The 21631-nt window shown below is 39.1% G+C and overlaps 1 protein-coding gene across 1 annotated transcript in view; it reads right to left on the bottom strand.

Annotated features, from left to right (window-relative positions):
- Positions 1–205: 205 nt before the first annotated feature.
- The window catches only part of tmtopsa (teleost multiple tissue opsin a), a gene marked incomplete at both ends in the record, with an annotated part of 55153 nt that continues 33727 nt past the window's right edge, over positions 206–21631 (bottom strand). The window contains 2 exons of the mRNA XM_080459171.1: positions 206–487; positions 16543–16776. Of these exons, the coding sequence (XP_080315297.1) occupies positions 206–487; positions 16543–16776 (516 nt within the window). The remainder of the gene's footprint in view (positions 488–16542; positions 16777–21631) is intronic.

The raw sequence follows: 21631 nt of genomic DNA, 5'->3' as shown, positions 1-21631 counted from the left end.
TTTTTTTGCTCATATCGTCCGGATGCAATCCGAGGTTTCTCTTGGGTTATCGTTCCGTCACCTCCACCAGCCGGAGCAGAGTTGATGCAAGAGCAGCGTTAAATCCACCTGGACAGGTAGGCGCGTGCTCTCTCGGCTTTGGTAACAACGCCTCTCATTATTAATCACTTCCAGGACTTTGGGACTTTGTGGTTCTAACCAATCATCAGCCATCAAAGTGGGCCACGAGTGAAACCACGACAGGCTTGTTGTCCGAGGAAGGAGCTCTGGTAATATCAATGGTGGGTTCGCAGGAGGCGTTCAGCTGGGGCACTGTGGCAGCTGGCTGACCCAACGAAGCCACCATATATAGGAAATCATTTGTACGGCGGGGGCCGGTGACTGCCACGCCTCGCATGGCCTTGGTTGCAACCTTGGAGGAGCTTTTTATGCTGGAGCCCCTTCGAGGAGTTTCACAGCGCAGCAAGGCTTGGAAACATCTGTAAAACTGGGGCAAGCACACAAGACAGACATGTAATTAGAAACAGATGCACAGAGAATGAAAACCACTAATGGTCATTATTTATCTCTCTAGAACCAAAGAAACTAAACGCTTCACTCATGGTTTGAATGTTTTCTCCTTGTGTTTCGGTTTTGGGAATAATATGACCATCTTTCATGTCTCTTTAATACGCTTTTAGGTGGATTATACTTGATTATAACTGAGCCAATACGTCTTATTCCTCCCTGTCCTCCCATGAATCCCAGCATCCCACAGCACAAATACTCTGTCGTTTAGTTTATTGTGTCACTGTCTTTGCATGTGGGACGATACACCAAGGGGCAGAAGGTATTTGTTTCTAAATTAAGCAGTCAACTGGTGACATTTTCAATCAGTAGTGCAAACCATTACTGCAGTCCAAGTATTTTTGTCAGGCTTCTTTAGCAAGTTCTTAATCAGGGAACTGGACAGTCTCAAAACAGGACACTGCCTTTATTTATTGTAACGTAATCCAACTATTCATGATCATTATGTAGCTAATTATACTTCTGTGACTGTAAGTCAAATGTTTTTTAGGAAGTTGTTTGCTTTAAACATATTGCAGTATATTGTATGCCAAATGTTAATTAAGGAGAAAATAGCTTTTTTTTTTTATAAATCTCTTTGAGATGATCGATACATGATGTTGAGGCTTGTTTCATAGTATGACTCAAATAGTTGTACAATGTTTTTGTATGTTCCAGCCCTACATCTGAGAACTTCCCAACAGTTACCAAAACACAGACACAGATACTATAATAATGAGTCATTGGGTAAGGACCAAGTGTAAATATAGTCAGTTTCCTCTGTTGGACCCTGAGCCAGTCCGTTGGAGCAGTTTTCAGGTTGAGGGCTTAGCTTTAATTAGAGCGCTGCTTCTCCCCCACTTTGACCTCTCGGTTTCATATCAGTGGCTCAGGATTAAACTGGGAGTCTTCCAGTCTTTAGCGTGTCTGTCTACCCTTTTAGCCAACCACTGTGTGAGGTCTGACCTCAAGTTTTGACCAAACATTCTGGATGAAAGCCCGTCATTAAAATTGTCAACGGGATAAAATGTACATTTGCAAAAGAGCATTTTTCATGTTGAAAATATGTAAAAAGAACAAACTAATACAAATAAATATATATATATCCTGAATTGATGGAGTGATTTATTTACTGAATTGAAAACAGTCTTATTATACATTACTTATATATTACTCTGCGTTTGGGCCTAGCCTTTACATACAAACAATGATTAATGAAAACTCCGGCCACAGTGGAGATTTAGAAAAACCCTGTCTCTTTTTTCATCTGAAGGGGGGTAGGCGGAGATTTACGTCAGAATTAGTGACATCGCGTTTTTGCCAGGATTCTGATTGGCTATCATGGCTTCATGCTTGTTGTTACACTGCCCCCTACAGGTTTGGCGTGCTCATAGTAGCTCTGAACCATATGTACTGTATATGCGGCTCTGTGGCAATGAAGATTTTTTTTGTTAACGTAGAGGGGGTAAAATATCCGGTTTCGTAAAAACCCGGGTACTGTACGTGTAAACGTGGGCTCAGAGTTCTTCATGCTGCTTCAGAGCAGCTGTGGAACTCTTTTCAGATGAGAAACTGAGGACTTGTAGTGTCTCAGCAGTAGATTGGAAGCATCATATTTTGGAGTTCCCATATTGTTGTCTTTCCTATTGTCATTCACACAACACATTGAGAATATAGGCGTTTGTTTGGTATATATAAGCGTTTGTTTAGAATACCCCTCACATAAATGTTGCAATAAATGAATTTGGTGTGAGAGGTCTTTTTATATTTAATTCATATGGAGCATATTTTTGCCATTACCATAATACAGTATGCGTTGTCATATTCAACTCATGTTCAAATGGTCAGTAAAGAACTTAAACATCATTTACTTTAAAATCTTGTTTTGTAGGCTTTCATTTGCAAAAGAACAAGTAACACGATTGTGAACATATTTCATCAAACTGATAAAAATCCTTCAGTGAATCCAGAAGAACTGTTACAGGTCTACATGTCCACAAATACTATATTCCAGCCTGGAATCACTAGACATCAAAATACTTTGTGCCAAAAAGAAAAAAGAAAAAGGACAGGCTGTCTCCAAGGTACAGAGGAAAAGCATTGAAATGTATACACTGTCTGTCAAGGTGTAATAAATAGTGAATGGACCCCTGGATACACTGTTCAATACAAGAAATACATCTGGAAATCTCAGGATTACGATTTCATGCAGATCTTCCTGTTTTACACCGACCCCTACAGAAGGCAGAGCCCCCTGTGTTACCCAGCTCAAATCCAGGTATCTCGTCTGGCTGATAGACAGATAGGAAGATTCTGAATAATTGAGGGCCCCAGGAGCAGGTTGAAAGCATAACAATGAATTCGGGGTATTTGGATATACTTGAAATTCTACACATTTTTATCCACACCTGTGACATATTCTGAACACAGAGGGGGACTAAAACACAATTTAGAACATTTCCAACACCTTTTTCTCAAGTTATATTAATGTGGGCTCAGAAGATGCCACTCTTGAGTAAACGTAGTATACTTAGTATACTTTCTGCATTTCATGTATACTTATAGTCTACTACATTTTCCCATGGGTGCAAAATGCGTTGAGACTGTTTCAGCGTCAGATAGGAGATACCACAAAAGTCAAATACATGCAAAGTATTTCAAACATCCTGATACAATTAGATTGAAAATGAGAGAGAGAAAAAAAAAACTGGCTTCTTAAAAATGGATTGTTGAAAGTAACATAACATGTCAACATGAGTCTCAGACAGTTCTGAAAAGCAGTGCCAACGTGAAAGGTTGACGCAAAGAACACGGCAATTCTGACCTTTATCATTTCTAGGGGATTAGAATGATATTCTAATTTTTTTTTTTCTATCTGTCAAATAGCCCCATTAAAGGCAATAGCTGACAAACTATTTTAAAGAAACACCTTTTTTCCTTTGTTAATCACCTAGGCCTTGCATAATATTTTGAGCGGATTACAAATCCCTACTCCTGCTTTGAAATGCATGCGAAGACACCGGATTACACCACTAATACTTACAGCACCCAGCTGCATCAGGGAATCAATATTTAATTATTAATGTATATACATGGTCTTTAAATACATAGCGATCTTGAGAGTCACTGACAGGCTGGGGAAGTTATTAAGCTTTACCTTTTCACGACTTTTGAGTTGAAAACATATCTTCGGCATGAATTTTTCACCACACCATGAACTCATCTGGTGGGATTTTTGTAGTTCATTTGACTTGACATTGAACTCCTCCCATGCAACGCTGTCTGTCAAACGCTCGCTGGGTGTGAGGAGATGCAGAGAGGAGAGGGAAGAGAAAAATGCCCCAGGACATAACCAAATATTATTCTTGCATTGTATCTACAAGCAACACATGTATCCCCATTGTCAGTCCATCCATAACCTTAAGGTCATGTGAGAGTGAAGGCGAGGCAAAGGGACGTGAGGAAACCAGATCAAGACCTCTCTGCGTTGTAGCTGCATTCTCTGCTCCCTTCAGCTGTGCATGCGCCGCACTGAGGATAGATAAAAAGATGGAAGGGAAAGAGAGAGGGAAAGATTGAGGAAACAAAACAAATGGGATAGAATGAAGTTAGTTAAAAGGACATCAAGGCTAAGGTCAGGAGAAAAGGTGAAGGCAGTGACAGATAAATAGATAAAGCATGACAGGGAGATGAAAGGGAGGCGAGTATATCAGGATGAGAGAAGATTGTTGATGACTCAGTGCAGGTCATCTCGGACTGGTCACATCAGGTTCGGATGACGCTCTCTGTAATCTGGACTCATTGGGTAGAAGATGACAACTACAGGGTCAGATGTCAAGCATCATCGGTTTACTCTCCTGTTTTTGTCAAAGCCTGAGATCTGCTGTATCGGTTTTCTTTTTCTTCTCCTTCACGGTGTACAAAATGGGACTTATTAGCAGTTCAGGCATGTTCATACAAAAGCTCATATCTATTCATAAACATCTTGACTCACAGTTGTCCTTTACTCAGATTTAGCTACAGAAACTACTCAGCTACGTTAAGAAAAACACCATAAGTGAAGTATGTACTCTTTATCTATATGCAAAACTCTACATTGATGTTTAGTTTGAACAAAAACACATTTTTGTCCTCTGGGAATTCCCATTTGTTCCCCTCAAACCAATTTCATACTTTATTTAGTCTTTAGCAATGCGACTGGCTTCATGACAGCCAAATCCACAAATGGTATGAGATCTCGCAAATTATATGACACGAGTGTTATCCAGAAGGCTGAATCACAGTGGAGTGATGCAGTTTACTGAATATATCAGCCGGTTTTAAGTCTTCTGTTAGTTTTTTTACTGGTTGCTGGTCTGAGTCGAGTTTGAAAGCCTTTCTGTGTCGACTTCGCATGTTCTCCCTGTGCATGCGTGGGTTTCTGCCACAGTCGATAATTGGTGGTTTTGTCATACTCATACCATTGAAATCTTAGTCTTTGGACTTTAAAAAAAAAAAAAAAAGGTCTAACGTGAATCTTAGAAATGATCTCATTTGATTTTTTTTTCATGATAAATCCTTTGGCAGATCACCAGTAGCTGACAGGTATTGAATGAATGGTTGGTACGTATGCTGACTACAAAGTTAGACTTAAAAAATGAATAGACCAGGCTTTAATTAAAATTTGGTGACTAAAACACGAAAGAAAGCAAAGCTTTCACCAGTCAGAGGAGGAGTTGGTTGCAGATACTCAAACATTTCACAAAATTATGAATAATGTAGTTGAAGGGGTGAAGTGGTGTAATTCCACTAAGCATTAATCTTTTTTTTTTTTTTTTATAGGCGTCAGCAGATTACCCAGTACTTTATATGACAATTGTGTGACTTAATTCAACCAATAAACTTCCCAGCGTCAGGAAGTCTCATGCAGACCACAGAATGTAAAAATAAATAAAATAATGATAAATGAATAATAGATCTGAAGAAAATGATGACTGCCACACAGGAACGTGTGAATAGAAGAGGATGAGAATGGTCTGACTATCTATTAGGAGTTTCTGGCACATTCTAAATTCATCATTGGCTGCACTATGTTTGTATTGGAAACCAATCATTTCCTCACGCTGAAGTGACCTGCTCGAACATGTCTTAGATTTGACTTTTCCTGCGTTTTCTGTGGTAGGGAAAACTATTGACTTAATAACACTTAACAGATGGGTTTGTTGCTGAAAGGTTTCTTAGCAATAATTTCATCTCAGTCTAAGTTCCTGTTTGTACTTGTACTGACAACAGGTTTTCAGGTAAACTTGTTTTTTGTCTCTGTCATATCTTTACTTAGTTTTCCTACTTCTAAGCCTGTAGAGAGGCAGCACAGACAAAAGCTATTTCTCAGGTAATAAAACACAAAATTCAAAGAAATCAGCAGTGTTCCGTACTTGGAAGAGAGGAATAATGCAATAAGGCTATTACATTTTATTTAATACCTTTGCTTTATACTGCAGTCTTTCCATGAGGTCACCATGAGCTGTGAAAAGTTTTGGATCTTTATGACAAGTTAAATGGATTAAGAATGAAGGCAAACTGAATCAGTACCACAATGAAATTAAAGCTCTACTTTTTGATTCAGTTGGAGTCAGCTTTTTTAAGGTTTTTTTTCTTCTTCTTTTTTTAAGTTTTCTATAATGTATTCTTGAAAGTACCTTCAAGTGGGACCTGAAACTACAGTACATACCTTCACGCACACATAATCTTGAGCACGATAACCAAAAACATACACTTAGTTGTGATGATATTCAAAGTCTGAAATCATTCCAATTTTATTTATTGTAAATGATTTCCTCATTTATTACACCTGAGCTGAAACTAATCAACGAATTACCATATAATCCTGTAAAGTAGCGAGGTATTCACCAGAATAAGTGGTCTGATAGCACCACGGCACTGTTCAAGAAGAGGCAGAGCAGACTGCACCTGAGACTATAAGTCCACCAAACAGCTGCCACTCCTCCTCCCTAAGAGTGTGAAGGAGAGAAACCACAGGTCCTTCCTTCCTTCTGCTGTCTGACTTTACAAGCAGCGCTGCCTCAAGTAACTAACACATTGTTGAAACGGAGAGCTGAGTCAACCTCCAGGCGTCCACATGTGTGTTACAAATTAATTTCATCCCTGAGGTCAGACTGAGAATGAGTTGTAGTAACCTTGTTGTGTAGTACTACTACACTAGCTGTGTTTACACTTTGTTGTCAAAATCATTGAATTCCTTCCAAGTGAGGGATCAATTTCATTTGCATGGGCATTGAATACAGTTCATATGCCATGAGAATATCATCCCATTCAGTCACTGGAACAATCCCATAATACCTTGCACTGTGACATTGGCCATTTGATACATGTGCACATGATAAACCCCCAGCTGACCGGCTCAGAGCAGATCATAAACCAATGAGCCGATGGTAAAGTGAATTGGGTAGGAGCAATATAATCCCAAAAATATTGTTTACATGTTGCAATTTGAATCAGATTGTTGTTTAATCTGATTACTCATGGTCCATCTAAACACGGCAGCTGTTGCCATGATGAGATCGGACATCTTGATCCGCAGATCTCTCCTTTTAGAGATCTGCTTACTCTCTACTTGTGTCATCAAAACATCCTTTTTTAACAGATCAACGCTGCATAAAAAAACCTTCATAATATATGTTTGAACTAAAATGACTGTTGTACGGGAGTTATGGACAATAGATTGTCAAACCTGCCACTGGATAAAAGACACAATTCATTAAATTCAACCAGTTTATGTAGGATTTATTGGCCGAGAGTTTTTCTCTCTATGCAATAAAAGGAAAGTGCCATTTAAGAAGCCATGTCATGTTAATTCAATAGAGTTCAGTTCATAACAAGTCTTGCATGGCGTGCTAAACTGCATGTGTATCACAATGTCTGAGAACAACCGATCAGCACATTTAGAAATCAGAAAGATATTAACAACTGTAGCAGAATGGTTTTTTTTTTCTCTTCTGTAATAGTAACCTGAACAGGAAGACTTGATCACTGGTCCTGTTTGGAAACACACCAGATGGGTCGTCAAACCCCAGCTTTGCTTTGAGCTCTCTGCTAAAGAAGAAACCGTAGTTCACAAGTTTTGCAATTTAATATTTAAGCAGGGATGGAGCAGATTAGTCAGATGCCTATCAAAATATGAGTCATGATGCAGAAGATTTGCATACAAATCGAAAGTGCTAAAATCAGACGACTTTGTTTTTTAACATTTCTTGACAAAAAGTAAATATAAAGTCTCTTGAAATCATCCGATGTGTTTCATGCACCAATGTTTTCTGCTTTGTAAGGCTTCATAGCAAACAGATGATATTGATTAGTGCATTTCATAGTAATTGTACAGCAAATCTAAATATATACTCAGGGATGACTGTTGAGAGTAATTTGATCGTTTTGTTGTGGAAAGATGAGAAGACTGACACTGCCCTCTTTGATACATGGACTTTAAAGCTGCTCAAAATATCACAGTTGATGTCTAGTTAGGAAGCAATTTGGCATATAGTAAAAAGCATGAAAGAGGTCAGGCTGTCCTCCAGCATCAGCCTGACGACTGCCGGCTGTGTGACAAAAAGCTTGCATTTTCCTCGTCCTTACAATCTGTGTCAAACTTTTCACCCACCATGTGACTCTAATGCCCACCACCCAGAGCTCCTGCCCTCTATTCCACAGTCCATCAATTAAATTGGAGCACTTAAGAGGAAATCTGCATTTATTGTGCAAATCAGAATCAGCTGGAAGTATCGCAAGAAATTTCACTTTATTTCAATTTGATGAATTTTTCTTTTTGTATTTTTTCTTTTTTTTTTTTTAGTTTGAAAAACAAAACAGCGGTAGCCCTAAAGAATCAGTTTTTCTCTGAGTACACACATGTGTCACTGACCAAGTCATCAACAGCACCACTTGTTGCCCAAATACCCAAACTTTGTATATCCATTACAGACAAAAAGTTCTTATTACAAAAGCAGAAGTTTCTGAGTTTCTGAGAGCTTTTCAAAAGTAAAGTGCAATTTGTGACCAAACCAGAGGGGGCTATGGATGATTACTGAATATTCCCTACTCCATTTAGTTGCTGAAAAGAAATAATGACAAGACAAATTTGCAAACATTATTGACAAAAAAGAAAAAGAAAAATCACAATTGTAGAATACAAAATACAGAAAATACAGAATAATAACAATAATAAACAGAATATAAAAAGTGCAATATGACCAATTACTTTTTTTTACTGTACATGCCTCAGGTAGACATTCTTCATTGCTTTTCATTCTCCACAGACTCAAATAGTCAATAATACCTTGCATTGCAGAATCACAGCAAGGAAACTGTCACGAGTTAATTTGAAGCAAATCTCATAGCATATCACACCAAGCCTGGAGTACAATGTGACCCTGCAATAAAAGTGTTTTTCCTCACATACTACTGTTGTATCTGAGTCATCTCAAATGTCTTCAGTGTCTAAGTCCTATTCCAGTCACACATTTGTGATCATTGCTTTTCTGTTAATGGGCATCAAGCAAAGGCTTGAACAGACCTCTCCATGTCGGACTGGCCATTCACTTCACAGGGGTGTTTGTTTGAATCCAGGAAGCGGTGAGCTCTCAGTAGTAGCTGTAGTGGTAATGTTCCATGAAATTACAAGACCCTGCAGCTTATGGAGCAACAGCAGATATCTTATCTGTCTTCTGTTTGCTATTGAAGTTTTCTCAGTTTTCACAGTGACGCCCTTGAGTACTGATATCCAGCAGAAATCACTGTGTTTACACAAGACAACAAAAAGCCGATGCAGTGTAAACTTACCCATTATTCTCCGCTGTTTCTTTTTTGTTTTGTTTTTTGACATCCACCTCAGGCCTCTCGGCTGCGAGTGCTGCTCATTGTTGACGGGACAAACACACACCAGCTGCTACGTGTATCTGTACAGCATTTTTAGTCTTCAACTCGCCTCAACTCACAGTTTCCATAGTAACGGGCTGGGAGGAATTGAAGACTGAAAATGACATACAGGACATTTGGTGTTCCTCTGTCGGTGGCGCTGCCGTGAGGTCGATGCCGTGTGGGCTGAAACGTGAAGGAAGAACGCAGCACCTCCAGATGACAACAACATCTGGAAGCATTTTTTTTTCTCCAGTGGACTCCACAGCAGAATAACTCTTGACAACTTCTCTGCGAGAAAAGTTTACACTTCAAAGCAAGGTTTACACTTTTCACCTTTTGAAAACCCAGATAAGATTTACTTTTCAATATACAGCATTGTGTATAATTCTCTTTACAGTGCATGGGGTTTCTTTGACAGTGTCTCGAGGGAATACTCCCTACATAGTGCTTTGTGCTTCACTTAATAGACGAGAATGAGATGATAAAGATTACATTGAAGAAAAAGTTTTATCAGCACACCCCAGTGAAACAATTTTATCTTCTGTTTTTTTTTTCCCCTCACTGTGATGAACTGTTTCAGAAAGGAATAAAACATCCTTAATCTCGAGTCTACACTGTCTACAACAAACTTCTATTGAGCGGGGGACTTGATAAGAAAGTATCAAAAACAAAGTAAAGGCGAATTTTTAAGTGTTATATATATATATATATATATATATATATATATATATTCTAAATAAACAGATGTTGGGTGTTTTTAATAACATTACAGTCTGTCAAAGTAATAGCATCATCTGTCACCCAAGGTCATGGATCGCACGCAGCACGTTCCTTAGCATGTGTGTCTTTAATCATTCAATTATCGTCAAAAATGTCCTTAAATATAATTTTGAATGCTCATATATTTAGTCTAATCACTAAAGTCATCTTTACAGTTGAGTGTTTTTTGAAACTCATTTGATATTCTGAAAAAGAACCAACTTAAAATTACGTTGACTTCTCAGTACATGTACAACCTTTTTTTGCGACAAGCAACACCTGCTGTGCAAAACACAACATCCTCACTCTAATATTCTGACATTCTGCATCGTCTGATGAGCAGCATGAATGTTATTATATTTGACAATAACGTGCTCATTTAGAAAGCTGATATATAATAAGTGTGGCAGTGTCTTGTTTCCCTGCTTGGAAACACACCAGATGGGTATTAAAATCCTATCTTTGCTCTAAGCTCTTCATCAAAGAGTAGTTAACAAATCATGCAATTGATTATTTAAGCAGTGATGGAGCCGATTAGTCAGATGCCTGTCAAAATATGAGTCATGCTGTAGAAGTTATGCAGTTAAAATTGAAGATGCTGACATGAAACCACCAGTTTGAATGGACATTTCTCGATGATAGGTAGATGGTTTGGAGCGATCTTGTCTGATTCATGTATCGATATTTGGCTGTAGTGAATTTTACAGCTGACAAGTATTGCTAATTAATCAAAACCCCAAATCTCAGATAAATGCACATCTGACTTATTAGGCGAAGGGAATATTATCTAGTTTTTGGGGTTTTTGTTCTTTGTTTTGTTGATTTTGATGAGCACATCTGTCTTCCCCTAAGGGTTTGATAATTGAACGTATTATCAATACCTTACCTGCTGCAAAGGTTGCTGATTGATTTCATGCTGACGAAATGGAGATTGCAGTCATGGTTGATGGTTCCTTAAGTTGCGACTGTCCAAAACATTAGGCAATTATATAATGCTGTCTCATATGAGTACCTGCTTCATCACACTCATCGTTAGCTTCTAAAATGTAAATTCATGTACATGGGAGTGTGAGGACTATAGAAGTGGAGTGAGAGTCGGACGCAATCCTGCAAAGCCCCCGGTTCAGCCCTCGCTCGCTCTCAGTGGTGAGGCGGCTTTTATTCATAGGACTTACAACTTGTTGAACAAGACATTTTGAAGGCTGCTGACACCCTATAGCTCATTTAAAAAGCTCCTAAAAAAAACTGCTTTCTGCAGCTTTCCAGTAAAGTCAACACAACTTATTGGTAAAGAAACATGCATCATTGGTTTTCATGCTTGTTTACTATTGGTGTTGTTTTTAGGACTTCTGAATATTTTATATCTCATAATGTTGTATCCTGCTTGTATCCATTTTAATGGTAGTTTAATGCAATCCAAGTGTTTTAATGGTTCATTTTATTGTATTTCTTTGCTTCTTTAAAACATTTTGAATTGCGTATATATAAATAAACTTGGCTTGCAAAACCTGTGGTATTGGACTGTTCAGCATATCATCTTTGAAGTTGATAAAAATAGTTTCCGAGTCGCCCAAAAAAAACCCCTAAGCTTTCCTTAACATTTTTTATTTATTTTTTGTCATTGGTTTGTACAAACTCCAGTTTCCTCTCTGCAGTGGTTCATGTGCAGCACCTTCGTACACCCGCAGCGCTGCTATCTAAAGCACAACCATAGACCCATGACAGTATCCATGAGTGAAACCCACAAAACGACTTCAGCCTGAATCTTGTATATGTCGCCGCATAAGGTAGCTGGCAAGGGATGGAGACAGCTTGTGTATGCTGACGCTGCCTACACAGAGGCAGAGGGTTTTCCGTAAATACAATCTATTGACAGGGGAGATGGTTTGTGTAAACTTTCTTGTGGGAAATTATCAGGAAGGATCTGTGCCGATCTGTGCTGCTGCTGATATGACACAAGAAAGTACTAATGAAAACACAAGTTTTCTTTAATATTAAAAAAGGGTTGTTGAAGGTTCAGGTGTTTTATGTCCCTAGGTGTTTTGCTTTACATCATTATTGGTGGTTTGGGTTTAATTACAAGTTGTAATCAAAAGGTTTTGTGACTCTTTCTGTTGCACACAAAAGAAATACAACAGAGTCATCTAAGTTCAACAATGTTTTCTGATCACAAACATGTGCAAGGGCATTACTGGTAATGAGGCTTGGTTGTACGGCCTTGAGAAATAGGAGAACGAAGAGCAGTTTTTAACTGTAGAAGAGCCCGCGCTCTCCTGGATAAAACCAAAAGTCGTGGTGCTCATATTTGTCACCATTCTTGGTGTTGTGGCTCGTGAATTTTTTTCCCTTGGGTCAGACAGTCAGTGGTGCGTTCTGCTGTGAACGCCCTGCGATGTCTCACGGGGAAAATTCGGTAGAAACACCCCGGACAGCAATTGGACGCTCCGTGATGACAACCCGCTAGCCACAGTGCATGAAACGTGCAGGTTCCTTTGAAAGCACCAACATGATTGTCGCTTACTACCGGCTTTACTTGCCAGTTTCGCTCCATGACTTTCACCAATTCCCCAAGATGGAATTCAAGCTGTCGAGATAGGGCTTGACACTCCTAAAGAAGAGGACTTTCAGGTACTGCTCCAAGGGCTGGGAGTGGTGTATCACAGCCAAGGTAAATACTTCAAAGTGGGAATTAAATTGAGTATACTTTTTGCTTTTTACAAGCAGTTTTTCCTGTTAAAAAAAAAAAAAAAAAAAAAAAAAAAGTTTTGCACAGAACTTTTTAATCATGTCCTGCTCTGCACCAACCAAAAAGAGGTGACCTTAAAACTAGATTTGAAAATGAGACAACTCGACAAAACAATTACAAATTAAAGCCTGTATCACTGCGGTTTTATAAAAGTCTTATATACGCCTTAGTGGTCCAGGCAGTATTACAAGGCAAATTTACAGTTAATCAAATCATTGCAAAGTAATTGTCTCGCAATAAAATTGCAATGTGGGCCTCCGAGTGCACAGTGTCAGCACCACTTTTGTTTTACAACACCGTTAATGGTGGAAGTGGTGGAAAAGCGCAATATATGTGAAATCTATTTACCATTTAACATAGCAAATTGTATCCGTGATCTCTTATCACAGATTGAGCCTCAGTGCACAAGTAGTTGACAATATTTACACCCCCAAACTTTTTTTCTTTTGTCCTCTGATTACGTCAAAATAAAAGAATTCAAAGGCAAATGTATTCAGTATTTCACAAAGTGGATGAAAGTGCAATAATAATTCAGATGTAAAGGTCAGGTAAGGTTTAAAGATTGAAGGTCAGATAAGGTTTAAAGATTGAAGGTCAGATAAGGTTTAAAGATTGATTGGAATCCACATGATTTAGACAGAAGTAGAAAAAAACTACTCGACCAAGTAAGTGGAACTATCTATTTAGTAATGCCCGACCTTCTAATTTTATCCTTGCGGGGAAACTGCATCAATAATCCCACTGATCAAGTAATGCAGGTCATTAAATCTCTTTAAATTTCACCAAAGACCTTTGCTGGAAACAGCTTAATCTAATTCTAAGCAAGGAGACTCTCGGATCCATTTCAACCATTGTTCTGAGCTTGATCTTGGATGAACCTGAAGTAGCTAAATGAAATGTCTCCAGAGCATGATTCAACAAAAACAAGCTTGTTTACATCAGCCTGCGGATTTAATTAAATACAACAAACACGAGTTGCATGATAAATGTGACACAGCTTTTAAGGTCTGGTGTGATTCATTATTTCGATACAAAGGCTTTGTGTCCCCAAGTCTTCAATCAATAATTTAGCATGTATGTACAGCTACTTTAAGATCAAATGTTGCTCTCCGCTCGCCGGCCGCTAGAGGCATGGGGCGAGGCATGACTGATAAAGCGTGTGATGCTGGAGTTCACAAATCAACCCCGGCTGCCTCTTGGCTTTCATCCCGTCTCCCGTGTCTCTGGCCCTTCAGCCATAAAAGCAGAAGCGAGGCCCTTGCTGTCGAGTTTCGCTGCTGATGGCCCCAAAAAGCTTCTGTATTCCCTTCAACTCCTGACAGATGTATAGTGATGGGCTTCTTCCAGTGCCATTCTGAACTTTTTGAGGCAAAGGAGACAACAAACTTATTTTCTCTGCCAACTTCCTACATCAAGTAATGTTCATATTTGGATGAGAAGTTAGCCGAGTGATGGTGAATAACAAATAACAAAGGCGGTGCTTAACTTCTATTCGCTGATAGTTGGTGTAGTATCGAGTCACTGTGGATCAAATATGGTCAACCCATGTGGAAACGGCCCTAATGAGATTATTTTGAAATGGAAATTTCCTTTACAGTTTCAGTTTAGTCCATTACAACTTGGCCCTTGAAACACATGTGCTTTATTTATGAAAGATGTTCAATATTTTTCCAAATGATCTTATTGGGTCAGTTGATTTGATACCATGTGTTCAGAGTGGTAGGATTTCCATGATAATCAAAATGTAATCAGCTGGAAGTTGGTCTGTGTCAAACCAAGCCAGTGAAGATGGTTAGTACACAGCAATACATAATCAGGTTTTTTTTTTTTTATTAATACAAAACAGAAATCTTTCCTTTTTTTTCTTTTTGCAATACATATTGAAAACAGTTTTTCTTTTTACTTAATTAAATGAGCTAATGAAGACATGTGTCAAAGATACAAAGCAAGCAAATCATGATATTAGTCTGAAGCTATTTATAGCAGCAACCCCAAGATGAGAGCTTTTACTTCCAGGGGGCAAACGCTGGTGGGATTCATCATTGTGTCTTTTCAGCAGAGGCTGAGGTTAGTTCAAACCTACTGTGAGCTTAATCATAAACGTCTCTCGTGATGGGAGAGCTCATGTTTGATGAGCAATCACTAAATACCAGGAGTCATTTAGAGTCACATGAACAGCTCAGGATAGTGGATTACAAAATATATTAGATTTGTTCGGACCTGGAATGAAACTGAACTGAGGACAGACCCTTCTGATATAAGAAGTGACTCTTTCATGTGCTTGCTGTTCTATGAATACATTTGATTTAATCTTAATATATCTTGCAAGCTGAACATGGAATTAGTAAATATGTACAGTCCTGAGTATTAGGCAAACCAGTGTGTTTACATACATTTTCTTTCATTTTTATAACAGGAACAGAATGTTTGCTTTCAATCAGACAAAATATATGAACATAAGCTAAACCCCTTATTGGACACAAATATTGGGATTATATGTTTGTTTGCAGACAATCGGCAGCAATAACAGGCTATAAATGTCTCTGGTTTCCATCTAGACGTTTAGCCCATCCATCTGTTGCTAGTTAGTCACACTGTCATTGCGATACATTCAAGCTGTTTTAGGTTCAGATTTCTGGTCTCCCCAAAGTTTTTCCATTGGATTTGCATCACTGCTATTTAAAGCCCTTCATCCTATCATTTCTTTGAACATTCTTTTTTTCTGCGAGATCTTGACTTGGTCTCATCATCACTACAGAAAGCTGTAAAACGTTCATGCGGAAGTGAGTGAGCCGACGCTGGGTGACATGTTTGGTTGTAAAATTACTTAAAAATCCACAGATGTAATGACTCTTCGACTGTTCAGTACTTCACAAATATGTTGCATTTACAAGAAGCTCGCCTTTGCTATTATCTGTCCATACAGCATAGCTAATCTATAAACGTCTCGTTATAGTCGTCCTCCGTAAAGCCTGAAATTGTCCTCTTTGTTGTTTTCACAGTCACGAAAAAGAACCCGTGAACAATGAGCCAGTGTTTGTGATCACACCACAATTCAACGGTTAATTCATGTCTTGTGAACCTTCAAAGTTGAGCCCAGATGAGATTTATTTGTTTCTGATTTTGTTTGTGCAACTAATTTGATTAACATCTAACTGGGACCAGTAATTGGACCGGCGTGCACTGTCTAGGTGTTTCTTAGTAACGTTGACTGTGAGGTTTCACCATATTGTGTCAAATGAATTCACTCGTGAAGATGTTCGGTATTTTTGAGCAGTACTGTAGATGCGGGAGTGTTTTTCCTCAGATTCGTAACAAAACTCAAATACAGTCAGAAGAATTGCCCTCTCGCCTTGCACAAATACATATTTTTAGACAATTCAATGTCAAGAAGGCACCAGGCAAACACCCAACAGGAATACAAAACAATAGCTCATTTCCATTATATCAGACCACCTTGAAAACAATCAGGATGGTTGGCCTCAGTGGGCGGGATGACCTCCGCCTGCCACTGCCTGACAACGAAAGATAAAAGGCACTGACCCCAGCTCCAGTTTTCCTCCCGTGCCTCCCGCTCTCACCTGTTTATTCATGAAAACATAGATGACTGGGTTCACGACGGTGCTCGTCTTCGCCAGGACCGAGGGGATGATGCTGGCCTCGGGAGTGATCAGACCTGGCGGCCCGAAAGTAGCCAGCAAGGCCATGATGCCGTATGGCAGCCAGCACAGGAGGTAGCAGATCACCATGATCACCACCATGAATAAGACGCGCTGCTCCCGTTTTCTGCTCATGGATGTGTTGATCCCACTCACCTGACAGGACGGAAGAAAGAAGGATGGGAAAAAGAAATAGGACCTTAATGAGTGCGCTCACAACAGTGATGACATAACATGTTCAGAGAGTTTGATTTCACAGTTTATCCCCATTAAAGCTGCCAGATGAGGGGGATCGCAATCCGGAAAGTAAAATGCAGGGGTGTTAATAAAAAAAAATAAAAAAACCCAGCAGGTCAAGTAGGTTTGAGTGAGAAACTGAGAGGTTTCTGAAGGTGGAAAAAACCCCCACAGGAATAGGAGGAGATAGGACAAGTCATCCCAGCATCCACATCATAACTCTAAAAATAGGTGAGACGGAGGTAGAGGAGAAAATAAATGACAGGAAATGTTTTATCATTTCTGGTTGTTGGGTTTCATTGAATTATTTTCATAAACTCTAATGCTGGCTTTAGAATGACCTGCTTGTTACTGATATTACTCTTTGTAGAGCAGACTCACACTGAGTAGATAAAGTAGATGTGTTTGGAGTAACTTTCCTTATATACCAATACTTTCTCAGGTGTCATGCATTTCCAAAGTTAGAGGCACAGTCTGCATCCATTTAGCAAAGTTCAGCTTTTAACAAGTTATCTGGTAAATAGAACATTCATTTGTAAGCACACCATGCAAGCTTTTCTCTCTTTGTGTTACTCCCCGATGACCCCATGTTTGCAGCTGTCACTTAGCGTCATTACCGTGGAAACGGACAGAACCAGAGTCACTATTGAGAAAGAACTGTCTCAGGTCAAAAGAAGGTTTTATTTTATTATCAATATTGTTTTTGATAGTTTCGTAGTTTTATTCTAAAAACAAAGACAAAATAAATATATATATTCAGTGATATAATCATTGAAAATTTTAAGAAACCAAGACCTTTTTTTTAAGTTTACTACATAATCATTCCTACAAAGGCACTCTTGGAGACAGGCTGCTATATTTTCATTTCTACGAATACTCATTTCTTTGACACACAGAGTACAGTATACTTGTGTTTCTTCATGCTGCAATGGTTTTCAACGATATGGTGAAGTACGATTAACTGCTCTTTCCCTGAATAATTCAGCTCACATCATACTGACCATAGCTGCCGCCAGACTTGTGTGTCCATATTTCTCAGACAAAATGACAGAATACAAATAAATGCATCTCTATCGTGACAGACTAATCAAACCAGCCACATGATTGACAGCTTTTCATATTTTGCTTAGTTACTCTATAGAGACACTCGCGGCTCTGCAAAGGGGAACCGTGTCCGTGCCGTCCTTAAAACCCGTCGGCTATCGGCCTGATCTCTGAAAACAGACATCTGTGTATCAATCAGGGCTGGTCTCAACGTCACAAGTACATGCAAAATAGCTATGTACGTTGCAAGCTGTGCAATGACACACACACATGCACCACGCGCGCCACACATAGACGGAGGAGGAGGGGTCAAACCATCAGAGTCTGACAACTGAAAGAAAGTCGGCTGCTTGTCACTCCCACGGTTCTTACAGTCCCCTTCTGACTAGTCTTTGCCCAGCTTCCTTTACAAATCACCCCTCCACTTGTTTCCAACATTTTGCTGGAGTCTGACGCCTTGTCTGGACAGGAGGACACGATGTAATGTCAGGATTTATGGTACAAATTATGAACTGTAAATCTGGGAGATATCACTGTCATACTGGGGGACAGTGAGGCTTTCTCTTTTATGTGTTATTTATTTATATATATATAGAAAGACAATCACAACAAAATACAAACATAAATCCCGTTATTCAAGCTGGTAAACAATGTTATTTCTCATATCAAAAGAAAAACCAACAACCTAAATAGCAGAGGAAGCATTATTCAATATTGTACAAGAACATTGTTTCCATATGGTTAATTAAAAGCTCACTCTTTGTCTGCTCATTCTCAGCATCATTATGTCTCTCATGTTTGCGCATTTAAAGCTCACACAAACCAAATCTGTGAGTACGAGTTCACCGAATACTGAAAATTCAGGGATGGAATCTTATCCCGTTTTCAAATCGCTTGTGTTTATCACTTTATTAGGAGTAAATTCCAAAACTCATCCTCAGATGGTATCACTGATTTGATCCTTTCAGCATTCAGTCAGAAACAGAAAGGCTAGATCAAAAACTGTCTGAAGTTCACATTAAACAACTGATGTTTGAGTTTGAAAAGGGTACTTTTGATCTGTATCCAAGTGTTTGTTTTTTTTAATTTCTTTTCATTCTCAATCTAAAGGTTTATTTGTCCAAATGAAATTAGATTGAATCATGTTCAAACACAGTTTGGCTCTTGGCTTTTTACCTTGCCAAGAGAGGAGCCATCATGATGAGATGATTGTTTTACTGATCATTTCTGACAAATGTGCTGTGATTCTACACAGAAAAATAATTCATGGAAGTTGAGCGCCAAAGAAAGTGGCAAAAACATTTCGACAAGTCTACGAACTTCACTAAGTCCTTTAAAAAGACGACATTATTGGAGCAAACAACGAGTTCATTTCTGACAGTCAATAGTCAACAGTCGTCCAGTCGTTTGACTGTTTTGTTTGCAATAGATCAAGGTAAAAAAAACAAAAAAGAGAAAAAACAACCACAAAGGTTTTATATTCCTTTTGAAAGTCCACACATATGAAGATCTAAGAACATAATCTGCTCTGGAAAAAGTGGTTCCTGCGAGCAGCTCAGTATCATCTCTCTAAAAGTTTCCTTACACACTGAGTTTGATGTGTACACACACACACACACACACACACACACACACACACACACACACACACACACATTGTATTTTCTTTTCCCTCTCATGTTGAGAGAATTCATCTTTGCTTAACAACAAAAGGTCACTTGTCATTGTGGCTCAGAAAAGTTTCTGCTCTTTAGTTTGGCTCTCCTCCCACCATGTGGACTTTTCAACTGCGTCAGCTCCAGAGAATATGTGGCTAATGACTTCAGTCTCGGCTCTGATTGAATAAATGAAGTGTTCGAGATCATAGACAAATTGAGGAAATGGAGAGTAAGTGCTGAATGATGGCAATCAAAAGCTGGGCGGTTGGTGAAAGGAGTTGTCTTAATAATTGACTGGCCCTGTACAGAAAGTGTTTCATATGCTAAACAGCAAAGCCCAAAGCGTGCGTAATTAATATTTATGTGTCGTGTCGCTGTGGAGAGACAAATTGTTACAGGGTTTTGTCAATGTGATGAAGACTACAGGGTTGGTAATGAGCGTCGCACTAGGCTTTTGATGATGGACAACATGATGTTGTGCTAAGCAGACAGTCAGTGAACTGAGAACAGCAGCTCCTTTCTTCATAGCTCAGCATCATGACAGTTTGAAATACAGTTGTAGATTACGGGCAGCGGTCCAGTGTGGCGACGATGCTCATAAAGCGTAAATAAATAAGCAGGAAAAGATGTGCTCGATGGAAAATGCTTGTCAAGTGACTACATTTTCACAGTCTTTGCAGACTTAATTAAATATCCGACGGCTAATTTTCCTGTGCGACAACAGAAGGTGCACTGTCTTCCGTTCAGTCTGTGGCGAGCCGTCACTTATTGAGAGAGATCATCTGTCCAGTGGGCCGTGAGGCTAAAATTAGTTTTCCTACAAAACTGAAAGAAACACACATAGCTTTTACGTTTCACTCTCGTGGGTGTGCCAGTGCCTCCATTCAGGATCAGGACAAGCAAACAACACTAAAGAACAAACTGTCATGTAGTCATGTGAGTCACACCGGCGACGTAAATGATTCCAGCATTTTCTACACGCAAGGTTTCTCTGGTAATGCGGTCTATTTTGAAATCTAATGTTCCTACCACAATACAAATTTCATAAAAGAATAATCTCAGTCTAATCCTGTGTTGTTTTCACATTAAACATATCAGCAACACTTTTCTACAAGTAGCAACAGAATGTTGAGATATGTTGACAGAAAAGAAATCCTGTTTGGTTTTTTTTTTTAGGAGCTAAACTAATCCTTAGGGATTTTATTATTATAGCTCAATTCTGAAGCTAAATTAAACTAGCAAAACACTTTAGATGTTTGTTTCTTCAACAGAATGTACATTTTTGTTCCAAAAAGCTCTGAGTAAGTTTTTTTTCAAAGGAAAGAAACTGATGGATATTTTTAGTCACCACAGATGATTTACATGAGTCACTGCCGTCTGAATTTCACTCTGGATAACATGGCGAAGCCATTCATCCTCATGAAAGCGGTCCATTCGCCAAGTAAAGTTTCAATCACTGCCCACTTGTGTTCTCCACTGGCCCACATGAGTGGCATGAAAATAATATCTTCTGAATGTGTGTATTGATCTGCGCTGCAGCTGTTTCTCTTGTGCGGTAATGCACCCTGCAATTAAACCAGTACACCAAAATCAGGCCTGTCCTTGTTGCATTCTCTTTGACGTATAGTCTGAGTGATGCGGGACAGTTCTGATCAGAAAAGGCACACATCCTAAATTATGAGTGGGTCTTGGCATTAGCAAAGCAGGATGCAGGAACACATGGAACTGCAGGGCTCATGCACACTGCTGTGCTTGTCAACTGAGAAATCTAAAGAACCGTGCTTTAAAGGACTTGAGAGACTATGGACGTCAAGAAAGCAGTGTCATGATGTGCTGCAAGTCGTGCTGCCAGAAAAGGAAGGAAAGTCTGACATGGAGCAGGCTATGTTTGAAAATCAGAAACAAAAATCTGCAGTTTAATAGGTTCGTTGAATGACATTTCTGGAAAAAGAAAAAACCACTTGCATTTCCAGACATTCAATAATGCACACTACACAAATTAAGTTTGCCAGTGATTGCACTTCTCTGAGCTTGCAAACTTTCAGCTGCGCACACATTTTGCCCTCCGAGAT

The sequence above is a fragment of the Lipophrys pholis genome (genome assembly GCF_963383615.2).
Source record: "Lipophrys pholis genome assembly, chromosome: 1".
Taxonomy (NCBI): Eukaryota; Metazoa; Chordata; class Actinopteri; order Blenniiformes; family Blenniidae; genus Lipophrys; species Lipophrys pholis.
This window is presented reverse-complemented; position numbering and strand designations above follow the sequence as displayed.